General features: G+C 28.3%; 1 protein-coding gene across 2 annotated transcripts in view; it reads left to right on the top strand.

Annotated features, from left to right (window-relative positions):
* The window catches only part of bif (bifocal), an 89,336-nt gene extending 66,704 nt beyond the window's left edge, over positions 1–22,632 (top strand). The window contains exons 3-5 of one of the 2 annotated variants that reach the window (XM_065508637.1): positions 1,660–1,833; positions 4,160–4,463; positions 22,001–22,632. In XM_065508637.1, the coding sequence (XP_065364709.1) occupies positions 1,660–1,833; positions 4,160–4,463; positions 22,001–22,386 (864 nt within the window). In that variant the 3' untranslated portion in view covers positions 22,387–22,632. Of the gene's footprint in view, positions 1–1,659; positions 1,834–4,159; positions 4,464–18,570; positions 18,743–22,000 lie in introns of those variants that run through there. The other variant, XM_065508638.1, reaches the window with a different exon arrangement.
* The last annotated feature ends 4,333 nt before the right edge of the window (positions 22,633–26,965 follow it).

Here is a 26,965-nt window from a genome sequence, read left to right as displayed (position 1 = left end):
GGTTGCTCTTAAGGTGCCACTCAAAAGATCAATAAACTTACAATAAACTTGTTAGTAATTGAAATAAAAACAATTGAGAGGTGCTATATTTGGCTAAGACGAATTTTATATACCCTTCACCTTTAAACATATGTTTTAAAAGAACATTTTTTTTGCATATATCTGTCTCTAATGAACCGATTTTAAAAGGTACTTTTTTGAAAATTTAAAAATTTTGGGAAATTGATTTTTTTTCTAGAAGATTTCAATCCAAATATTATAAAAATACCAAAAAATCAATTTGTAAAAAAATTCGAAAAAGTACCTTTTGTTCTGTGGCTCCTCATATCTAATATATTGATTCTAGATTCTTAAGATATCTGATTTCAAGCAACATAATGATATGCAGACATCTTTATACCAACTTCCTTCCCTATGCTTTAGGAGTTTGCAAATAAAAATTCAAGAAATTACAAATGGAAGGACAAACTTATGTCTAACTTTAGCAAAAATACCCACAATATTCTATATTATCTATTAAACTGACATTTAAATATTCTGCCTTACCAACAGTTTGGTTTCAACTGACTTTTTTCTGATAGAAATGTATAAAAAAACATAAACAAAGCAAGGTCAAATCAAAAACAGCAGCAAAAACAATAAAAGCTTCAATTGTTGTTATTATTGTTAATGTTACAATTAGAGATGTATGTAGTTGAGTATGTAGATTTTGTAGGAGATTTGTTTATATTTGGCATTATGACAGCCACTATACTGGTGTGTGTTGTTGTTGTTGTTGCCTGTTCTCCATATTAATTTAGCAGCTTTGCCATATTTATGGGTTTGTGGGTAATGTAATTAAGCATAACACAAACACACACATACACTTGTATCAAATGCTGTCAAAACAAACACGAGTTGCTTACATACAAACATGTGTAAAAAACAACAACAAAAAAACAATTGCTCTTAAGTTTTAATAAAGCAATAATAACAACAATAGCAAAACAACTGAAACGGCAGCAGCAAGCAACTATAATAACAACAGCAACAATTGTTATTGTAGAAAAAAAAACTAATGCTTGAATAAGCAACAAGAACAATTACAGGGTTGTAATAGAGTGCATTGATTTAGTAACAGAACAGTTGCATTTTTTGGTAAGCAGACCTGTTAACATGTAATTACTATTAGCAGAGATGGAAAAATTAAACTAAATTAATAAAAATCTTTAAAAATAATAAGTAAAACAGCAAAAATTATTAAAAAGTAAAGAAATAATCAAAATTTAATATTTAAATAAAGTATTTAAGCAAAATCTTTATAAAAATAGTAATGTTTTCTTTCCATAAAATCATTCCTTTAATTATATGTTTTCTCTGCCTCCAATTTAGCTGTTTGCAAGTTCAGCATGTGTGTAAGCTGATCTTTTGTTTTAAACATTTTAATTAATTTGTTGTTGTTTTATTTATATTTTTTTTTGCATACTCCCTTGTACGTAGATATGATGATCTATATAAGTACATCATCAACATCACTGTCATGATGTCAAGATCACTTTTGATGATGCAGTTTTATTTAATATTTTTTTTTTATATTTTCTTAGTTTCTAAATTAAATGACCTTGTGTTTTTAAATTGTCTTAATATTTATTTTATGTTTTTGTTTTGGAAATTTTGCAGCCAAATGAATCGGGTTTCGTTTTATTGGGTGATTTGTCGGTGGAAACTTCCACCGATATGGATTATGATGATTTTTCCATGTGTCCACCCTCACCATGTGATGTTGAATTTGTTAATGCAAATATTGTGATTGATGGTAAATCAAGTATTCGACAGAAATCCAAAGATACAGCGGTAAGTTGAAATTATGGAATTAAATTATCACACTTATGTTCTCTAAGATTTTTATATTTTTATTTTCTTATTTTAAGACATTTTAAGCCTCTTTTGTTCTTATCGTGCGTTTGAAATTTTACACCCACTTACAATTTAAATTCTAATTCTGTTTTCAAGTAATTTTTATCTTTGTATCAGCTTTATTTTCAATTGACCCCTTTTTTGCTTAACAAATACAAACGGAAATGGCAGTTAAAATAAAAATGTGTATATGAGTACATTTTTATTATTATAGAAAATTCAGTAAATGTGTCGTCGTCTTTTGTTTACATCACTTTGTTTAGAATACAGAATTGTATTATTTTATTGTTATTGTTTTTCTTTGTTTTTTTTTTGTTTATGCCAATTTCAATAATTAAATTTCATTAATGAATCTTTTTATGGTATTGCGATAAAATTTTGTTTATTTGTGTATTTTTTTTTGTGTTCAGGGCAAAAAAAGCGAACTTGGTTGATTAAAAATTTCAGTCACATTTTAATAAATGAAAGTAAGTCTGTGGGGTAAAGAATATAATTAGAATTAATAAATAGTTACACATATTGGGGATAATCATTAGTTTTTGAGGAGAATTTTAGAAAAATATTAGGAAATTGTTAGAATATTAAACAAATTTCTAGAATATTAATAATTTGAATAGTGTAATATTATACATATAAATACTATAAATACATAGTTTTTATAGCATTAAAATCCTTTATTTTTCCAGTTTTTTAATAAAATTTCAAGGTTTTAGCAATTTTCTTTAATTAACTTTTATTTTGTAAAGAAATACCTCCCAGCTCTGCTTTAGAGTCGTGTAACACAGAGATGTCAAACAAAACAAAGATGTCGGCAAATTTCTACTTTCATTAATCTCAGTAATAAAATGTTGACAAACAGTACTTTTTGCAGATAAAAAAATTAAAAACATGAAAAATCCTTAAATTTCGGGTTTTTGTATAATTTTATTAAAAAGCTTTAATTTTCAATAGAAAAGTTATCGATAACTTTACTTTTTCTATAGAAAAGTTATCGATAACTTTACTTTTCTATAGAAAATTGATCGATAACTTTAGTTTTCTATAGAAAATTGATCGATAACTTTAGTTTTCTATAGAAAATTGATCGATAACTTTAGTTTTCTATAGAAAAGTTATCGATAACTTTAGTTTTCTATATAAAAGTTATCGATAACTTTAGTTTTCTATAGAAAAGTTATCGAAAACTTTACTTTTCTATAGAAAATTGATCGATAACTTTACTTTTCTATAGAAAATTGATCGATAACTTTACTTTTCTATAGAAAATTGATCGATAACTTTACTTTTCTATAGAAAAGTTATCGATAACTTTACTTTTCTAAAGAAAAGTTATCGTTAACTTTACTTTTCTATAGAAAAGTTATCGATAACTTTACTTTTCTATAGAAAAGTTATCGATAACTTTACTTTTCTATAGAAAAGTTATCGATAACTTTAGTTTTCTATAGAAAAGTTATTGATAACTTTACTTTTCTATAGAAAAGTTATCGATAACTTTACTTTTCTATAGAAAATTGATCGATAACTTTAGTTTTCTATAGAAAATTGATCGATAACTTTAGTTTTCTATAGAAAATTGATCGATAACTTTAGTTTTCTATAGAAAAGTTATCGATAACTTTACTTTTCTATAGAAAAGTTATCGATAACTTTACTTTTCTATAGAAAAGTTATCGATAACTTTAATTTTCTATAGAAAAGTTATCGATAACTTTAATTTTCTATAGAAAAGTTATCGATAACTTTACTTTTCTATAGAAAAGTAATCGATAACTTTAATTTTCTATAGAAAAGTAATCGATAACATTACTTTTCTAAAGTGTGCCGAACATTTTAAAAATAATTGATTAAATTTAGGAATTTTTAATAAAGAAATCAAAGAAACTGTTTACTTTTCAGTTTTGTTTCAAAGTTTATTGCTCTTTTAAGTTAATTTTTTTCAAATTCACTTTTTTTATTTTAGTGTGCCAAATATTTTAACATAAATTTTCAATTTCAAATGGTTAATGTTTATGGCAACGTCTTGTTTTAAAGCGTGTATTGCTTTCATTATTATTTTTAAAGCAATTTTACAAATAATTTGCATATACTTGTACATAAGTAGTTAGGACAAGTGAGGTAACATATATTTTGTTAATTAAAATTCCATAAAGGTATTTTCTGTTTTGTCTTCATTTCTAAGTAGGTTATTTTCAAATTACATAAGTTTTTTTTGTATTACATTATAGTGATTTCTGTGTTTTTCTTTTTGCTTATTTTATAGTTCCGCGTACAATTTAATGATACTCTAACATCCACATTTGAATATCCCTCCGAAGCTTCATTAATTGTGGATGAAAGCTTTAGCGCGTACAATGAGAGCTATACCCAGCCTCTTGGTTCTAGCTGCTCGGCCCCCGATGATTTTACCCAGGCATTTCAGAATTTATGTTTAGAGAATGCCACCAGCCATCATCATGTGGCCGATGAGATTATACAACTGCCAACCTTTAATGCTAGTTCACCTGCCGTCGCCGCTAACAATACAAATACGCCTACCAAAAACATATTGGGCAATTTACCATTAGGTAAGTTAACAAAGTTTAAAATTTATTAGCAAACTTTTTAATCAAAATCAAATCAAAAAAAAAAAATTTTATTATTTATTTAATTTTATTCAAAATAACAAACATGTTCTTTCTTAATTCATAATTTTATGGTTTTTGCGTTCATAATTTATTTTAACTTAAAATTTCTTTAACAAAATTTTTAATATAAAGTAGTTTTCTTTAGTTTTGTATATATATTTAAAGGTTAAAGGGGTTTTTTCCATTTATAATTTCTAATTTCTAACCTAAAAATAACTTTTAAGCAACAAATTAACAAACAAATTAATTTAAACATTTAATTTAGCAAAACAACAAAAGCAAAACAATTTAATTTTATATATTTTTTTTTCGTTTGCTTTTCAAATATAAAACTTTTTTCTTAAACGAAAATCTTCTTCTCTAAATATTTTAGATTTAACTGAGGATGATTTACCTCCTCCTCCCCTGCCTCCACCGCCTTTGCCCAAGACTTTACCGTGTCTGGCCTCTTTAAGGCCTCCTTTAAGACCTCCTTCTCCCAAACACATGACATCTTCTGCTCCTGTTAATAATTCCTCCCCCAACTGCATAACCACTACCACAACTACTAACTGTTGCCAGTTTCAAATGTGTTCACACTGTAAAAAATCTCTTAGACATTTAAAGAAAACGTGTTCAACGGCATTTAGCAAATTGTTTCAACAGTTGAGTGACAGGTTCGTTTACAAAAAATACCCTTCTTTAAATGTCGTGTGTATTAACAATCGTCCTCCCTCCCCCTCGGCCTTTATTGAAATTGTTGACACCATTGGCATTAGTGGTGCCAACTGTCAAAGTAACACTGTGCTAGTTTTAGGTTATGTTTTTTCTTCATACAATAATTTTTCAAAATCATCATATAACGTCGTTCATTATGATTTATTTTTATTGAATTTTTAAAATCATATAACATTTAAACATTTAAGTTATTATGTTATCAGTGGCATTTTAATCCCAGTCTTTTTAATTTAAAAAAAAACTGATTTCGTAAAAAAACTAACAGAAATGATAATTTGATAAAGTGTTATATTGTTAAAAGCAAAAACTAATTTAGAAAACATTTAGTTTACCACAATAACAGGGAGTTTTTCTAGTGATCTTTCAAAAAAACTGCAAATTTTAAAGGATAATTCAGAAAATTCTGTAACAGTAATAAAAAACTAAAAATAAAATGTTGCCGCAAGTTCTTTTATCAATCTTTTGAAAATTCAGCCAATTTAACTAAAAAATTAAACAATTTACAGTTAATTTACAACCTCTGTTATTATTTCAAGTGTGGTAACCCTAGACAATGAAATAAACAAATCATGTGCAAATTTGGCAGCACTTTTTATAAATTTCACAAATTATAATGAAAATCTCACGGATTTTTATAAATTTAACTATAAAATACAGAAATTTAAACGAATATAAGTAATTTTAGGCCGAATTTAAATCCGCATTTCCGAAAATATCAATTCTTCAAACATTTCAGATAATTTTAATAAAAAAGATTTAAAAAAACATAAAAATTAAGCAACAGCAACAACAAAGTCAAGTATGGCAACCCTAGACAAAGAAGTAAACAAATCCTGAGCAAATTTGGCAGCACTTTTTAAAAATTCCACAAATAATAACGAAAATCTCCAAATTTAACTGAAAACTAAACGATTATGTGGAATTTTTCAAATGTTTACAACAGGATCTAAATTGATACTCCTGAATTACTTCTCTGCTCGCTTTTTAACCCCTAAATCACTTCCTCAGTAGGAGAAGCCAAAAACGAATTATGCCAATTTCGAATTATGCCAATTTCGGATACTCTGTTATAAAGTGAAGCGTATCCCAGAGAGAGCGTTCTGCATCGATCGAAACAAATAGTAATCGGACGGGGCAAGGTCTGGACTATAAGGAAGGTGGGACAAAACTTCCCAACCACTTCATTATAAATAGTTTTAACAGGTATTTTATAAAGTGGCCGAGCGTTGTCACGATGGAATATTCTGGGTGTTTTTCGCCGAATGCTCGCTTCAAACGTATCAGAAATTTATAAAATTCTTGCTCAAATTCGAAGAAAAGTAAAGATTTTGAGGAAAATGGCCGGTTTAAAAGATTTAAAGGGTTTAGAATCCCAAAAATTCAAACAAAATAACTAAAAAAAAATAAATTCAAAAAACAATGAGTATTACCCAGCCTTGACATTCTCTACACATTTAAAACGTATGGGTGGCATCCCTTGATTGTGAGGTAAACAATGATGCAGCAAATTTGGCAGCACTGGCTACAGTGAGCGCAAGAATCCAGCAAAATCAACAAGATTTTGCAAAAAACTGTGAAGATTTTACAAAATTAACAATTTAATCAATTAAAACAATAGAAATTGCCAGAAAATCTTTAAACAATGCAAATGAATTAGATATTTTAGGAAATTTTCAAACAAATCCCACAATAGTTTTAATTTAAATTCGAAAACACCAAATGTGACAGATGATTTGACAAATATAACGAAACAACAAACAAATTTGATTGATACTTTCAATTTAAAAAGCAAAGCTTAATGATAGCCATTAGAATCATACATTTTTAGGACCGCAAGACATTTAAAAATTGTTGAAATTTGACTGGAACTATATTTAAAGATTTTAGCTAAATGAAGAAAGTGGAGAAAGACTAAAAACAGAAAACATTGAAGGCAAATATAATTGAATTCATTAAAAAAACTTAATTTTGTTTAATTTCACTTAAACATCAAAGATATTTACAAAATTATTAACAAATTTCACCACACCACATTGAGTTATCTCTGGAATTCGTTTTTTTATTATTCTTTGGGGTCCTGTTTTACATTTCCCCCATTCACCTCAATTTTCAAGCATTATTACATTTTTTTCAGCTAATCACATACAAGGGTCACCAATGCACTTTTCAATTCTCAAAACAAATCAACAACCAACTTCCCACCCGGTAATCAATGTTGTACATTCAGTCCCATTTTCCAACAACCCATATAAACAGGAAGAATTTATTAAAAGAAATTAAATCAAATACAAATTCAAGTTGAATCAACAAAAATACAAATACTCAAATCAATTTTTACAGATTACCCAGATTTACAGAAGGGTATGACATTAACCACAGCTGCAACAGCGGCCACAATGATACAACACGACCAAGAACCGCCCACCACAGACCAGAAGAAATTAAGAAAAGATCTAAAACTACCGCTGGGCCAGCAACAGAGCCTACAAAAGCCTCCACTACCGGTGAAACGGTTTCAACTGAACAGCCCAGCTGCAGCAGGAAAACTTTTAAATTCCAAAAATTTGCCCAGAAATTCACAAAAATCCGCAGAAACCAAACAAGACATGAAGGAAACTGTAATGACAGCGGAAACCCAGCAGTCACAGCGTAAAGATGAGGAGCCCAAAGAACGCAAAACTCCCAGAGTCTTAAGTAAACCTCAATATGCTTGCTTTCTGCAAGAGCCTTCCAGTTTGTCGCCACCAGTTAAGAATCCCGTACAACGTTCGCGTTCTAATGAATTTCATAAAACCTTTACAACTTTTTCAAACTCTAACACTGTTTCACGTTCAAATTCTTTAAGGAATTTGGAAAATCGTACACGTTCTCAAACTTCTGCAACTAGGGCAACTTCTCTATTATTTCCAGCCGAAGTAAATTCAAAAGATAAACTTTCCCAGTTCTCTAAAAATGCTTTCACTACTCCTCCAACACCCCTGGCTAGTGATAAAACTTTAAAAACACCCTGTAATTCCAAAAACTTATCAGACCTTAAATCTTTTTTTGAAATAAAAGCAGAATGTAAAGATCTAAGCCAATCGCTTAATAATTTAGTAGACAATTCAAAAGAAAGTTTAAAATTTAAAGAAAATTTATGTAAATCGGATGAAAATTTTAGTTTACAGCAAAATTATGTAGAATTAACCGGAAACATTGTAAAACAAGAAACAAAATCCTTGGAAAATTTAAAATCATTAACAAAACTTGACAATAAAACAGAAGTTTATTTAAAACATCCAAATAATAACAAAGAAAAGTTGGATAATTCTAATAATAAAACAAAAAATATGGATGAAAACAAAGAATTAATAAAAAATTCAAATCAAATAACAAAAAATACTTTGAAAATCAAACAATTAGAAAATTTGACAACAATTGACGGTTTAAATGTTAAAAATGCCTTAAAATCCCAAAAAATAACAAAAAAAGAAACAAATTCAAAAAACAATGACAATTTCCCAGCCTTGGCCTACTCTACACATTTAAAGCATGTGACATCCCTGGATTGTAAAGTAAACAATGACTTAGCAAATTTGGCAGCACTGAATACAGTGAGCGCAAAAACCCAGCAAAATCCACAAGATTTTGCAAAAAACTGTGAAGATTTTACAAAATTAAGACTTAAATCAATTAAAACAACAGAAATTGCTAAAAAATCTTTGGACCAGGCAAATGAAATAAATATTTTGGGCAATTCTTTAAAGAAAACCCACAATAGTTTCAATTTAAATTCGAAAACACAAAATTCAACAGATGATTTGACAAATATAACAAAACAACAAACAAAATCTTTAGAAAATTTGTTAAATTTTCCTTTGAATTCCCAGAAAAATCAAAGTTTTGAGGAATCTCTCAAGGATTCTATAAATTTAAGTTATAGAACACAAAATTTAACAGCTGATTTATCGAATATGTCAAAAAAACTAACAAAATCTTTGGAAAATTTAACCAGCAAAGGAAATTTATTAAACTCAAGCATAAATCTGGAGAAAACCAAAGATTTACAGGAAAATTTTACAACAATATCTTTAGAAAACATAAATCTGGAGAAACCGAAAAATGTGGAGACAAATTTTAAAGATCTCACAGATAATTTGACCTCAATTTCCCAACAACAGCCAACAAAATCTTTAGAAAAGTTAGGCACCAAAGAAAATTTATTAAATTCCCCTGAAATTGCCCAGCAAGCTAAAGATTTTGATGCAAATTTGCAAGAAAATTTATCTAAAGTCTTAGAAAATCTTAATAAATCTATTGATATTCTATGTTCAGCTGGTATAAAGTCTAGAAAAAGCTTAAGTTTAACCTCAAATACATATTATTCCTTAGATTGTGATACTAAAGTTAACGAGAATTTGCATTGCAGGGAATTTAAGTCTATGGAGAATTTAAATCATTGTAACTCACAAGATTCTTTAAGTTTATCCGTTACAGCTGATAACTTGAAAGAGTATTCATTAAAAATTACAGAAAATTTAACAAATAAAAACAAACAAACTGATTTTTCTTTGAAATCCAAATCTCAAGATAATTTGTGGAATAATACTTCAAAATTAAGCTTAAAGGAGTCAGGCTTTTCAAATGAGAATTTTTCGGATTTTATAGATTATTCTTTATATAGAAATATTAAAACGGGAGATATTTACAATAAAAATCTGGAAATTCCGGATGGCATGATAAATTCTGAATCAAAATCTTCAAACAGTTTAAGGTTAAGAGAGAATTTGGAGGAGTTGAGATCTAAATCGATGGATAACATTGATTTAGGGGTTAAAGTTTGTGGAAATTATTCAAAATCTCTAGATAATATAGATTTAACCAAATCGAATGATAATATAGAGAAGCCACCTCAAAATTCTGTTGACATTTTAGAGTCCTCAATTGGAGTTTCTCATAAAGATTTCCAAAATGTATTGAAATCCGAGGAAAATAGTTTTGAAAACATCTCAAAAACAAAATCTGTTGAAACTTCTGCCAAATATAAAGAACATAATAAATTAAAGGAAGACTGTTCAACTAATGAAATTAACAGTGATTTGAACAACTTAAATAAGTATTTGCAAATGTCTATGGATTCTTTAGAGGCTTTGGAAGACGCCGAGGAAACTAACCCCAAAGACTTAAAGGCTTCTGAAATATTAGAAGAGGGTCTTAATTCTGATTCACAGTACGATTTTAATAAGTTATTAACCCTAAAGAAATCTAAAACCGAATACTGTTTACAAAGTCTAGATAAATCCAGTTCCGAGGAGGACTCACCCAGCATTGAGGAAACTAATTACATTTCAGCCTGCAATACTTTACAATCCAAATGGTCTTCAAAGCCTAACAAAACCAATGAATCTAACCCAGAATCTTTGGCTAAAAAACCTGCAAAAAAAACCAAAACTTTGCGCACCAAAACCACGGAAAAGATTTTAACCTTGACTAGTATGGCCACGCATAATGTCTCCACTTATGCTAGCTTTCGTAAATCGAAAATGTTTTATAAAAATGCCTCTAAATCATTTAAAAACTCTTTAAGATTTTATGAAACATTCAGTGAGAAAACCTCAAACAATAAGCAGCCGCCTTCACCGGTCAAAAGATCGTTAAGTTTACCCGACAAAAGGCCCGAACTTAATTGCAAAATATTTGCCAAAACTGGCAAAATGAAGATGAAAGGCGGTAATGCAGGAGAATGGTATTCACCTACGGAAAATTCCTATTCATTTGATTATTATGATAATGTGGGGGATGTTAATGGGAAACTGGTGAAAGAGGAAACAAAGCAGGAGGAGGTTATACATCCAGAAGTAATCAAGGAAAATTTAATGGACAAAGAGGAAAATAAAGATTTACAAGAAAATTTGGTTCAAAATTCAAGGGAAATTGAGGTTGTAAAAGAGAATTCCGGAATTCCCCTAAGTCCCTTAAAAGATTCCAGTAATAAAACTCATTTAACAGTTGAGTGTGTAAATTTATCCCAACTTAATGAAAATTTAGAGGAAACAGCTGTCCTCATATCAGAAAAATCACTGAATTTAAAACCCCAGACTTCGGATAGTTATTTTACCAACAGTCTCCAAACATGTAAAGGCATTTATGAGGCCACCACTTTAGTGGATAAGGACGAGTCTCAAGAGGAATCTACTTTAGCTTCTGGACATCAAAATCATCCTATTTTATCTAAATCCTTGCTTAATCTAAATTCTTTAGAGGTACCTGATGATACCCCAAAAGAAATTTCTTTTTTACCTCAAAATTCCTCTAGTTTAGCAGCTGAAACTTCACAATTTGAAACAATACCCTTTAAATCCAGCTCGGTTTCGGTATTTTCCGTTAATACCTCAAATTATAAAACTAAATCTGCAATTTCTCCAAAAATTCAAGAATCTACTACTTTTTTTGACAACCCTGCTACAGTTTTTACAGATGCTGGCAGTAAATTTATGAACTCTCCAATTGTAATAACTTCAGATCATATTTCTACACTTTTTACAAAATCTATTGAGGAAAATATACCAAATACATCAAATAGTTTGAAAAAATATGGCAGTTTTAATGCTGGCACTAGAAATGTGGCCACAAAAGTGGAGAGTTTCAGTAGAAATAACTTGAAACCAACTAATTCTATAAAATTTTCTGAAAATTCTTACAAAAAAGAAAATTTTAGTGAAGTTTCTAATTCTCTTCATCAGGAATCTATAGAAATTGCAAATACTTCTACGACAAACCCTGATAACTTTTCCAAATTCCAAGATAAATCTTCCTATGATATTTCAAACACTGAAACTTCTTTAGAATCTCTACAATCCCCTCAAATATCTAACAATTCTAAAACATTTGCTTCTAACTCTTGGAAATTCCCTGAAAATACCTCAAAATTTCCCGATAATAACCCAGAAACGGGAAATTCTATTGCAAACTATAAAAATTCTTTAGAATCTCTAGAGTCCCCTCAAATATCTAACAATTCTAAAACATCTGCTTCAAAATTTCGAAAATTCCCTGAAAATACCTCAAAATTTCCCAATAATACCCAGGAAATGGGAAATTTGTTTTGTTTAACAGGAAATTCTATTGCAAACAATAAAACTTCTTCAGAATCTCTTGAATCCTCTCAAATATCTAACAATTCTAAAACATTTGCTACTAACTCTCCGAAATTCGCTGATAATACTTCAAAACTTCCCCATAGTTCCCCAGATTCAGGAAATTTATTTAATTTCTCTGTAAATTCTAAAGCAAATGATGAAATTTCCTCAGTTACTACAGCCACCACTGAAATATCAAACTCCTCCTTTATTGCTGGAAACTTGCCTGGATTTTCTACTCCAAACGTAGAAAACTTGTCATTACCAGGCTTTTACTCTAACCAGACAGCAGATGCTTCAAAACATTCTAATAATTCCCATGAATTTGTTACTAATTCTATGCTAAAGGAGAATCTAACAAATTCAAATGACAATCCCAACCTTAAATTGGAAACTGGAAATAACTTTAATCCCAACACCATAATGGAAACTTTAAGTGGTAGAAGTTTTCCTTCCACAGAATCAATTGCTGAGAATGTCAACAATCCAAACCTTAAATTGGAGACTTTAAGCTCTAATAGTTTCTCTTCTAGCGATTCTTTAAGATTTAAGGTTAATTCTACAAAATTTTGCTCGAAATCTTTTAATAATGAAAAAGATTTGAAAAGAAATGTTAATTCTAACGAATTTAGTTTTAATTTAAAGAAATTCTCTTTAAACTCTTCCAAAATTCCTGAAAATCCTTTAAAAATGCCAGATTCTGCTAATAAATTTCATAATTTTAATGAAAATTCTAAAATTTTTTCTAAAAGTTCAAAAGTTCCAGATAACCTTGAAATAAGCTCTGAAAATTCTGCTAATAAATTTCATAATTTTAATGAAAATAATATTAATTCTTTAGATTCTACTAATTCCTCCTTAAACTCCTTGGATTCATCCAAATTATCTGATAATTCTGTTTTAAATGAAAATTCTTGTGCTTTAAAATTAGAGCCATGCAATGAATCTTCTTCCCAATACTTAAATGTCCATGCTAATTCCCTAAGGAATGAAAATACTGTTAGTCCTAACTTATATGCTTCCAATTCCTTTAACTCTTCATCCCCACATTTTTTGCAAACAAACTATGTTAAACAAAACCCACAATTTAATATTACACCCACAACAACACCAACAACAACCACAACAACAACACTTACGGTTAAGGACTTTAATAAAACAACTATAGATTGTTCTACTACTATTACTACAACCATTAATACTCCTACTAATTTTTCAACCAAGGTGGTGGCTTTGAATAATTTACAACAACAACCAACAAATATTTCTTATACAAATTCTGCTACTTCTTCTTCTTCTTGTTCTTCTCTCTCTTCTTTACGTACCACCAATAAATCGTGTGCTGACACAGCAAAATATCAACAAAATCAAAAAGCCACAATTGTTACTCCAGCTCCACCTTTGAAAAAACTAGCAAACGTCGTAAATAATCCTCCAAAAGTTTTACCACGACGTTTATTTGTTAATGCAAGAACAGCAACAACCACCAACACTATGACTTCTACTACTACTACTTGTACCACTAGCTCCTCCACTACAACTACTTCCTCCACTTGTTTTAAAGCTTCTTCTACCAATAATAATGCTCCTTCACCAGTGCGTAGACGTATACCTGGCAATACGCTGTATTATGTTTGAATAACTACTTATACTTCTTCTACTACTACTGTCAACTCTATCTCTTAAAGTGTTTTTCTTTGTGTGTACCTCTTCTACTACTACTACTTCTACTACCAACCATCACCACCACCTACTACTTCTACTACTATTACTCCATTTTTACTATGTATGTATTAAAAATTATATTTTTTAGGATTTTTTTTTTATTATTTTTACGAGTATTTTCATATTTGAATTATAGTTTAAAATATTTGTAGGGGTTTAATGTAATAATAATAATAACATTAAGGTGTTGGTTTAGTTTGTAGCTAAAAAGTATGCTTGGAATTTTATATTGTTAGCTTATTTAATCCCCTTCCTCTCCCAAAACGAAGGGCTTTATAATAAATTTATTTAATTATTATAGTAAAACAAGACATGTGTTTGTATACTAAAGAATTTATACAACAATTTTAAAAATAAATTTTCCAAAAATTAGTGTTGAACAAAATTTAATATGCAAAACTCTTTGTAATACTGTTATAGACAAGATTTTCTATATAAACTATTGTTATACACAAGATTTTCTATACAAAATATAAGATTTTCTTTAGAAAATACTGTTATACAAAAAATTTTCTTTAGAAAATACTGTTATGCACAAGATTTTCTACAGAAACTACTGTTATACACAAGATTTTCTATAGAAAATACTGTTATACACAAGATTTGCTATGGAAAATACTGTTATACACAAAATTCTCTATAAAAATACTGTTATACACAAGATTTTCTATGAAAAATACTGTTATATACAATATTTTCTATAGAAAAAACTGTTATACACACGATTTACTTTAGAAAATACTCTTATACATAAGATTTCCCATAGAAAATATTGTTATACACAAGAGTTTCTATTAAAAATACTGTTATACACAAGATTTTCTATAGAAAATACTGTTATAAGCAATATTTTCTATAGAAAATACTGTTATACACAAGATTTTTTATAGAAATTCTGTTATAGACAAATTTTTCTATAGAAAATGCTGTTGTACACAAGATTTTCTATAAAAATTACTGTTATACGCAAAATTTTCTATAGAAAATACTGTTATACACAAGATTTTCTATGAAAAATGCTGTTATATATAAGATTTTCTATAGAAAATACTGTTATACACACGATTTTCTATAGAAAATACTGTTATACACAAGATTTTCTATATAAAAATACTGTTATACACAAGATTTTCTATGGAAAATACTGTTATACGCAAGAATTTCTATAGCAAATACTGTTATACACAAGATTTTCTTTAGAAAATACTGTTATACAGTAGATTTTCTTTAGAAAATACTGTTATACACAAGATTTTCTATGGAAAATACTGTTATACACAAGATTTTCTATGAAAAATACTGTTATACATAATATTTTCTATAGAAAATACTGTTATACACAAGATTTACTTTAGAAATTCTGTAATACACAATATTTTCTATAGAAAATACTGTTATACACAAGATTTTCTATGAAAAATGCTGTTATATATAAGATTTTCTATAGAAAATACTGTTATACACACGATTTTCTATAGAAAATACTGTTATACACAAGATTTTCTATATAAAAATACTGTTATACATAAGATTTTCTATGGAAAATACTGTTATACGCAAGAATTTCTATAGCAAATACTGTTATACACAAGATTTTCTTTAGAAAATACTGTTATACAGTAGATTTTCTTTAGAAAATACTGTTATACACAAGATTTTCTATGGAAAATACTGTTATACACAAGATTTTCTATGAAAAATACTGTTATACATAATATTTTCTATAGAAAATACTGTTATACACAAGATTTACTTTAGAAATTCTGTAATACACAATATTTTCTATAGAAAATACTGTTATACACAAGATTTTCTTTAGAAAATACTGTTATACACAAGATTTTCTTTAGAAAATACTGTTATACACAAGATTTTCTATGGAAAATACTGTTATACACAAGATTTTCTATGAAAAATACTGTTATACACAATATTTTCTATAGAAAATACTGTTATACACAATATTTACTTTAGAAATTCTGTAATACACAATATTTTCTATAGAAAATACTGTTATACACAAGATTTTCTTTAGAAAATACTGTTATACACAAGATTTTCTACAGAAAATACTGTTTTAAACAAGATTTGCTATGAAAAATACTGTTATACACAAGATTTGCTATGAAAAATACTGTTATACACAAGATTTTCTATAGAAAATACCGTTATACACAAGATTTTCTATAGAAAATACTGTTATACAAAAGATTTTCTATAGAAAATACTGTTATACAAAAGATTTTCTATAGAAAATACTGTTATAAGCAAGATTTTCTTTAGAAAATACTGTTTTAAACAAGATTTGATATCGAAAATACTGTTATACACAAGATTTTCCATAGAAAATATTGTTGTAAACAAGATTTTTTATTAAAAATACTTTTATACGCAAGATTTTCTATGGAAAATACTGTTAAACACACAATTTTCTTTAGAAAATACTGTTATACACAAGATTTTCGATAGAAAATATTGTTTTACACAGGTAACTTCTCTTTTACCTAAAAATTCCGCTTCATTAGCAGCATCTAAAGCATTTGTAGGCGTTCATATTGTTCAGATTACGATGATTTTCGTCAATTTACACTTACACAACCCCAATGTAAACAATAGAGAGTAATAGAGAGTAAAAATACAAATATTTCAATCAGTTGCTTGATGTTGTTGCTGATATTTTCTTGTTTACCCATTCATGCACACAAATTTAATGCCTCTATTTGCGTACCAATGATCTAAAGGGTATGTCATTAAGCGATATCTTTAAATTTAAATAAAACAAAGTGTGTGTGAGATATCATTGACAGTTTTAATTCGTTTGAAAGGCCTATCGATGCTACCGATTATTATGAGGCGAATAAATCAGGCAGAATTTTACCGATGACATAGATTATGGGCTGTGGTTTTTTCGCATAGACCTGCTAATTAAGAAAACCTTACAAGAAAAAGTGTAACGGGGTCAAATCGCACAATTTCGTTGGCCAGTTCACATCATCAGCACGTGAGATGTCAATGTTCTCAAATCGCTCGTGCAGAATGTCCAATGAGACATGAGCTGTGTGGCTCATAGAGCCACAATAGTGACTTTGTCGGGATGAATTGGGCGCTCTTGGATCTCATATGGATTGCTATCGTCCCAAATTCGACAATTTTGTTTGTTGACGTACCCATTTATATAGAAATGGGCCTCATCGCTGAAGAAAATTGTTTTTAATGAAAATTAGGGTCATGGCCCATTCAAAGAACACACGTCGTTGTCTATGGTCGCTTACTGGTTCAGTTTAAAAGATGATTTTTTTAATGAAAATTAAAGTCAGTTTCCATCAGCTTAAGGGCCCATTCAAATGGTCGTTTACCTTCAGCTCCTGGTTCAGTTGAAATTCTCCAAGTTGTGGTCCGCGAAATGGACTGCCTCGGATTCTCCTGTACACTTTCATGGGCAGCGGCGATATTTTTGACAGCTCTTGCGTTTCGTGGTCGTTCGAGTGTTGGCTCATTGTTTACTGAACCAGTGGACACAAATTTATCCACCACAATGCGAATAATCCTCTATGTAAAACGACATTAAACTTGTCGAAGCATGCGCTACGTTGCCTGAACTGAATACCCATTTTGATAAATCAATTTTATCATTTCCATGTGTTTTTTGAACTCAATATTAGTCCATGGTGATTTGACAAAACAAACAGAATAAATTACAGCCAATTCGACAGATGTAGCTTTAACAATAAGGTCAAAGTTAGAAAATCCAAATTGGAAGACCCTTTTGTATTGAAAAAAAGTAAAACATATCAACATTTCCATGTCTGGCTTACAGAGTTGTATTTAATAAATGATGCCAATTGTTTAGGTTAAAATACCGCTAATATAGAAATTTGCATAGGAAATCGCTTGTTTGTGATTTATTTGTAAGAAATTCTTTGGAACTACTAAATTATTAATAATTTTGATCAAATTAGGTTTAAAATATTGTGTTTTTAATCGAATATTTATGTTTGTTAGTGAAGCAGCTGTTTACAGCTTGAAGAAAATTTCCAGGTTATTTTTTTCTGTTTTTTTTATTTTCGTTATTGTATGTTGTAAATTTTAGTTGTTTTGCTAAGTTAAAAAAATCATTTATACATAAAACATTTTTATGAAAAAAATTGTGGCTAAAAGTTTTTAACTTTAATTAGTAGTATATTAAAAATTTGCTTAATTAATTAAGCAATTTTGTTGTTTTGTTTTAGAAAAACTCTAGATATATTCAATTGGCAACTATCAAACAAAAACATTTTCAAAATTTCGTTATTTTCCCGCTAAAATGCAAACTTTCATTCATTTGTGATTAAACATTAAACAAAATAAAAATGTAAATGTCTTCTATGTGTGTTTGTCCCCTTAATAAAACAATTATTTAAAAAAACAAATCAAACAAAAAAATCCCAGCTTTAAAATAATTTGTCTTAATTTTTATTTTCTTTTTTTTATTCTTGATTTTTTTCCAGATGTTATTTAAAAACATCCAACTCTACAACCAAAATCTAAACAAATATACAAAACAAAATTTGTTTAATTGTCATAAGCAAAAACAAATATAATAAAAAGAAAACGATGCTAGTGTGCCTAAAGCAAAATCATTACTCCTTCCCCCCTTCATACAAAAATGAAAATAAACAATATATACACTGAACAAAATTCAAATGCCAAAATCAATAACTACATTCAAAATAAAACATACAAACATACAAAAACCAAAAAAAATCCCGGCCAAAAAGTAGTTTAACCCAGCAGTTCTACTCTTCTCTCTAAAAAATAGTGGTATAAGAGTGTTTTTTTTTAATTTTTTTTATTTGTAACAAATCATGTTTATTTTTTATCTAAAAATTATAAAAAAAATTTTGCTCAATTTATTTGTTTTAAATTTATTTATATATATTTGTATTTATTCATTAAAAAATTAATTTATAAGTTACATATTTGTTTAACAAATTACGAAAAAAAACACAGCAGAAAAATCATAATAATGTAGATTTCCTTAAAAAAAATAAAACATTTTCATTAAAATACTATAAAAATCCAAAAATACATAATCCATATTTAAGGTAACTAACATTTATTTTTCAAATTTATTTCCATATCAATCAATGTTTTATTATTTACTAATTTGTTTGTATTTTTATTTATTAATTTATTTATTTTTGAAACAAAAAACATACCATATTTCAATAAATTATTATTTAAATTTTTATTAAAACCTTGAAAAAAAAGAAAACATATTTAAAAGAAGTGTAAAATAATAATGAAATTTACAAATTTGTTTAAAATATAAAATTGAATTATTAAAAAAAAAGTAACTTTTTGTGAAAATTTTTAACTAAAATATAAAAATACCAGGATTTTTTTTATTAAAGCTCTAGCCTAGGCTTCCAGATATTTTCTATTTTTAATTTGTCTATACGAGGTCAATAAGTCTTTGACTTTTTGAATATCTCGCCTCTTAACTGAAAGGACAACACTGCTCCTGTCAATAGGCATCTGTCAGTTGACTTCTGTCAAAATTTGAACAAGCTGCGCCATTGGCAGCCTGATAAATACTATGGGAACTCTGCACCATCAATTTCAATGGTAAAAAAAATGGTTTACTAATGCACGGAAGATGCCGAAAGATCTGGACACCCAATTGAGGTCTCTACAGCCCAAAGTAAATTAATAAAGTAGCGACACTACTACAACAAATACAACATTTACAAAAACCACAAGCAATTTTGTTTTTGGTTTAAGGTCTGAGCTGTCAAAGTTGCCTGTTGTTGTTTTTGCTTTTGGGCTTGTTGTATTTTTCGCCACAACAACCACAAATGAATTGACAGTTCAGACCAAAGTAAAAAAAATAGTCAGCTGTTCTACTGAGTCTACTTTATTAATTTACTTTGCTACAGCCGAAACAATTGGAAAAATTTACGATATATTGTTGGCTGATCGGAGATAAGTGCCTGAGATTGTGCAAGCCATAGGCATCTCACATTGCTCAGTGGTTTCAATTTTGAATGATCATTTGGGTATGAGAAAGCTTTCCGCAAAATGGGTTTCGTGTGACAACTTTGTAAGAATGTTTGGCCTGTTTTGCGCCTTTTCGTCACGAATATACTTGACGTCCAGTGTCTTTCCCTTCGGCCGTCTTATAAATGTTGTATTTGGATTCAACAGTATTCCATTTCTGTCTCGACCAGGTTTTTTTTAGAAATAAGACGGTTTCTCGCTGGGCGATAGCTGCCAAGACCATTCGTAAACGAGTGAATACGAACGCGCGAGCTTTTCTTTATTTTGGGCCTCCTTCTATATGCCTTTTAAAAAACATATTTAGACATTCTAAAATATGTGATACTCATCATTACACTCTACCTTCTCGCAGAAGATGTTCTGGATAGACTTTGTTTCTCCTTCTAAAAAATGTCTTACACATTCAAAATTCCATTGCAAAATACTAAAACAAACCTTTATTTAAAAAATTCAAGCATGATTGGTTTTGCAATTATTCCTATATAACGTCCTTCTAGGTATAATAAAATATAGTTTATTATACAATTTTATATTCAGCCCAATTATGAATAAACAATTCCGCAGGAGTTTGTTCCCCGGGAGTTTTTTCCCATTGAATTTGAATAGGAAAAATGAGAAAAGGGGAAAAACTCACGGGGAATTTTTATTCATAATTGGGCTGATTATGAAGTTCGCGTGAAGTAGTTTTTAAACTACTCTCATCCATTCTTTGTCAATTTTATGATTAAGAAACTTTCCCTAACTTCAGCAGACCTTCAATTAGAAGTTCCTATGTAGACATTCTATAAAATATAAACCATTTCGCAATGCGGATAGCTAGGAAGACCTTTTAACTGCATCCTTTTCCCGCTGGTTTATATTGTATCAGTTGTATGCCCTCTGATTTTATAATAGTTGTACAAATTTTGTAGGCAATTTCTACATTAACATTTGCTAAAACATTCCACATAATTATAAACATATTTTTTCAATATTATAAAGTAAAAATTGTTTTTTTAATACGCTAAAGTTAAATTAAATGCCAGTCTTTCAACTTTTATTTGTTTTGCTAACCAAAAAAAAATTCCATTTTCCATCCCTGAAGGACATCAATTTATACTGAATGCCAATTTGTAGAAAAGAAGAAAAGTAAATTTCATACAAAAGTGAAATTTTTAGGGAATTTAATAAATAATAGAATTTAAATTGCATAATAATTAGAAATTCTAGGTAATTTTATGTTTAAAAGCAATAAATTTTAATAATTAAAAGGCAAGGCTTCTTGTTGTTAAATGGCTATCAATATATACTGAATGCCAATTTAAAAAAAGAAGAAGAAAAGTAAATTTTCTTAGAAAAGTGTAACATTTTAGGAAATTTAATAAATAAACTGCTTAATAATACTTAATTCTAGGCAATTTTAAGTTTGAAACAAAGAAATTTTAATAATTAAAAGAAAATACTTAAAAGATTTGCTGCTACTTGGCTAATGAAGCTACAGGGAGAAGACAAACATCACTAAATAAAATAACGCCAATAAATTTAACTGAATTTGATTTAATTTATATAAATTTAAGCTAATAAATAAAAAATAACATATTTTATACATACAAATTCAAAAACAAACACTTCCTTTAAATATTTTTTTTTTAAATTTCTTTAATTTTATTTTTTTTTATAAATTTACTTATTTTTAATGCACTGGTTTATGTTGAAATTGTTTACAATATCCAAAATAAAAAAAGCTTTTTATTTTCCTTACTATTATTTGGCAAAAGTATTGTAGTTTGTAATAACTAGTAGTAAAAACAAAAACTATCTTTATCTTAATGAAAACAAAAAAAAAAAGTTCTTTTATTCAAAACCAATTGCTAAATTTCACCAAACATATTTTTCTAGGTTCAGCACCACTTGGTTTCTACACGCCTCTAAAAGCACCCATTGATAGACTGTTTCAATTGGGCGTAACACGAGCACCCTCACTACTGAGCAATGATTCTTCCTCCTCACCCACAGAAACAACAGCAAATGGTAGTGGTACACTTTTGAATGGTATTTGTTTTGGCGCTAATGATTTAGGTGATGGTGGTGGTAATGGCAGTATTGTAGGCATTTCAGGTGGTCTAATATGTGATGATTATGATGATGTTGAGAAAAAGCCAACTAAACAACGAGCTGCTGCAGATGATGACGAGCCAGATAGTTTGCAATATATAAAACCAGCTGATGATGATCTCAATATGGCCTACAGTGAAGGAACACAGAAAACCGATTTATTGTACTGAAGAAAATTGAGAACAAACAATTTTGGACAAAAAAATTTAAATTCGAAATTATTGTGATTTTCTTTACTATTTATATTTAAACATATAATAATATAACAATAGCATCATAGATTTAGTAAGGCAAGCGCAGGCGTGCGTGCTGTTTTTTTGTGAGTGTTTATCCTAGCAGTTATATAAAAGTAAAAATTCTATGTATTTGTTTTAAGAATTTTAGTTTAAAAAGTAACTTTTTTCTGTAAAGACAGATAGATGATGTTGTTTGTATTAAAAAGGGATTCAGCGGCAAAACGATAATAAAAAGTTTAAACACAAAAGTAAAGCATACTTTAGGGCTTAAAATTAAAGTTATGCTTTTAGGCAGCCTTGAATGAAAATTGCTTATGAAAACTTTTAAAAGTGTAATTTTTTAAATATTTTTGAGTATTTTTGTTTCTTTTATAAAAAAACAATATAAATTCCTTAAAATTTGAGAAATCATTTTACGTTTTGCGAAAACCTTGAATCCCTTTAATTTTTCTTAAAAATTTGTTTTAATTTTTTTATAAATTAATAAATTTATAATTAAGAAATTATTTCATTATAAATGTTAATTTTTTTGTAATTTTTTTGAGATTTCTTTGTTTTTAATTTTAAAAAAAAAGATTTAATTTTTTTTTTGTTTAAAATTTATAAAAAAAAAATTTAATTTAATTTAGTACTTTTTTAAAAATTTAAAAATATATAAAATTTAAAAAAAACATAACTAAATATTTATGATAATTTTAAACAATTTTATAGTATTTTCATAAAATAAGTAATTTTTGCATTAAAAAAAAATAATTAAATATTGAAAAAAAAGAATTAAAACTCTTTTAGAAAGTTTTGGCAAAAATAATTTGATAATTTATTTTTGTTTTAAACATTACAGCTGAGTTTTAACTTCATTTCAATATGTTTTTTTTCTTTTTTTTAATATACAATACATTTTAAGACTTATTTATTAATAATTACCATAATTATAAACAATTTAAAATACCATATATTATAAACATTTAATTAAACATATTAAGCAGAAATACAATCCAAAATCTTATGTGAAACTTATAATTTAAATACATAATACATACATTAATAATGTTGAAGAAGTGAAAAACAATTAAGAAATATTCAGAAAAAAAAATAATAAAATAAATATTAAAAATACATTGCATTTATTTATAACAAAAACTAAGAGAATTATTAAATTACTAGACAAGTAAATGGTGTGAAATCAGAGTAGTTTCTAAAACGAAAAATTGCACGATTGAGTATAATCATGTGGATTCGATTCAGAAACACCAAAATATGTGAAAATGAAAAGGCTACCCGGTTTCCTATTACAGAACAGAGGAGATGAAATTTTATTAGAATTAAAAAGGGGACTTTTTATAAAAAGTTTCATAAAAAATAATCATGTGAAATTTTGTTCCCATGAAATATCCATTTCACTCGAAGGGAAAATTGCTATCGTGAAATTCCGTTTATTGTTTACAAAATTCCATCTAAAAATCCCACAACATGGAGAAATATTAATTCGCGATAGGGGTGATTATGATCATGAAAGTATTAAGTTAAATAAAACTTAAACCATTCAATATAGAAATTCTCAAAAATACGTAAATTTATTTAAATATTGTACAAATTCAAAAACATTATCCACTTTTTTCAGAAATCCTCCCATTAATGATTTTATAGTTGCTTCCGTTACCTTTTTGGATGAGGTGGTTTACTTACGCTTAAAATCGGACATGTCCTGGGATACCTTTCCTGTATTTTTTTTTTACAAGAGCCCATTACTTTTGCACAGGTGAATTTGCCTCCCGTGGTACAAAATTGCTATTATTGTTTTATTGTTTGAATCCACTCAAGGGCCTTTTTCCATAGTGGCAATATGCCAAATCGGGCCTGAAATATGAAGCTACTCTGTGCTGTGTTAAAATATATTTCTGTATTTATCTTGCCTGAAGTCACAAATTATTGGCTTCTTTTGCCACAACTGCAAATGGTTTGCCACACAAGAAACATCTAGGGAAGTTTTGTTTGTTTTTTTTTGTTCGCAACATAACCTCATCCATCAGCCACATACAAATGTTCAGCCGGAAGTTGTGAAAAGTCTGCCAATACATAAGTTTAAGCCATCACACAACAGGTGTATTTTTTTTTTTATAAAATTTGACCTAAATTTTTTTTGGTCATTCTTTTGCTTCTAAATTCCTTACGCATTGTGATATGGAACTTAATACGACTTCAACCAAGCATTAGCTTTAGCTCGGCACAATAAAGAATCAGAGCATTTATTTTTACGAGCTGTTTTTCTAATATTTCGGTGTTGTTCCAGTTTTCTTCCCGATAAAGGTTTTCTTTCAATGTTCAAGTCTTCCTTATACTGTTTAATGGCATTTGAAACAGTGTGTCGATGAAGCTTCACATCTTTTGCTATTTCAGAAAATGATCCTAAGCAGATTTGTATATTTTAAGTTAAAAACATCAGCACTATACCCTATATAGTATATAACGCAATATACCCTCCCCATTACGGTGGAGTAAGTACAAATTCATTGATTTAATGAAGGTTAATTAAGGTTAAAATAAGTATGTTCTGAATTATTGCAAAGTAACAGATTTAGAAACAAATTAATAGACTATAAACCAATTGTGAATGAGTAGAAAAGAACATAATTTTATAGAAAGTTAAGTATTGTTTGTTTAAAAACTAATTTTTCTTATCTATATTGTTTCGAAATTGTACTTGAATTCAAATATAACGATTTAAAGTGCTGATTTAAAAGTAGCATAATGCTTTCAAATAACAGTGCTGTAATAGCAAACTGTAATTTGGCAACGCTGTATTCGAATTCAAATATTCAGTTAAAGAACATTGTAGAAAGTACACCACAGATGGCGTATATATTAGTAAGATCTAGAATATTCGAGTGCAGATGGCAGTGTTATAAATAGTGGCAGAGGTTGCAGAGTTTATCAGAGAAGCCTTTCGAATAAACATCAACTGAGTGCCTTAAAGTGTGTTGTGTTTTTCATGTAAATTCGTGTACATTATAAATTGTGTCTGTATTTCTGAGAATTTATAAATGTGTTTAAAAAGATTGAGTGGCTATTTAATTCTGTGGTTGTTGTACATTTTAAATAAATAATGAGTTGTTACAATTTTTAAACTACTAAACGGCTTTTATTTGCAATCAAAGGTATCCGGTTTATTTAAAGGAAATAAACCAGCGTTTTGAAAAGGTAATGGCATCACGTGAGAACGGCTGGAGCGATTTGGCATAATTTTTTTTTATTCGATTCGAAATTTTCAGGAGATGGTTTGTAAAGAAAAAAAATTCAAAAATTCCGTTTAAAACTCGGATTTTTTTCTTTTTTGGGTCCAGTTAACTGTAATAAAAAAAGCTCCCTAAAGTATGCAGTTCAAATTTAGATATTTTATTTGCAAATAAAGGCAGGTTTATGTGGGTTGGAGAAACTTTAAGAACTAACATTAGTAAATGCTACCGGGCGAAGCCGGGCCGGTCAACTAGTTCGAAATATATTTGAGGACTATAGAAGATTTGTTAATTCTATGAATTTTTAAAATCGTTTGATTTGTAAGTTCGCTACAAAGAGACAAAGACTGGAGGAGCACAGCAACATATTGTAAAATCTTTCAAATTAAACTTATGTTTATAAAAATATCAAAGGACATGTGACTAGGGTTCCTAAGTGGAAAAATTTTCCCCGGAATATTTTTGTGGAAATTTTTGTCTTCTTAAAGTTAAAATTACAATATTCAGATTCGTTGCGATGGCCAAATTCTTTGCTAATTGAATGATTCCATTATATCCATAGATTTTCTGGATATAATTGTTTTCACTCAAATCAAGGAACAGCAAAAAAAATTCGGCCATTAAAAATTAATCAAATTGAAATTGTATGATCTTAAAGGAATATTATATAATAATAATAGTGGTTTATATACAATCTAATTTGAAATTTTCCTTTTCTGAATTAAAATTGTAAAATGATGGAATTTCCATTTTTTATTCAGTGCTAGTAAAATTTGCAGAATCTAGTCTGAAAAGACACAGAATTAATCAGGAAAAGAACTAAATATATTGCAATTTTAAATACGGCAAGATGTTTCTATTAAAACCAGCGTAAAACCTGGCTGGATAATACAGGAATGAGCTATAGTATCAAAAAAAATTATTCCGATATCGAAATTATAATAAAATATACTAAATTTCTTGCTATATTATCGAATGCCATAATCACAAATAAGAAAATTTTGATAAATTTCACTCGATATCGAATGCAGTAAATCGATCGATATCAAAACGAACGCGTTTTGAAAAGGTGTGATGAATTCCATTGATTTCAAAAGTAATTTTTTAACCAAAGACGTTTTCTATTCTAGCAAAATCAAGTCCAGATAACAAATGGTAAGTAATTTAACCAATTTAGGCCAGAAATGTAATACAAATTAATTCAAAAGCATCAAAATGATATTTTGAACCATCGTTAAATACACATAGATAGAAAACTCGCCTTTCAAAGACCTAACTCA

Source organism: Calliphora vicina, chromosome 4, assembly GCF_958450345.1.
Source record: "Calliphora vicina chromosome 4, idCalVici1.1, whole genome shotgun sequence".
NCBI classification, from domain to species: Eukaryota; Metazoa; Arthropoda; class Insecta; order Diptera; family Calliphoridae; genus Calliphora; species Calliphora vicina.
Note: the sequence above shows the minus strand (reverse complement) of the source record. Positions and strands in the feature narration are given on the sequence as shown.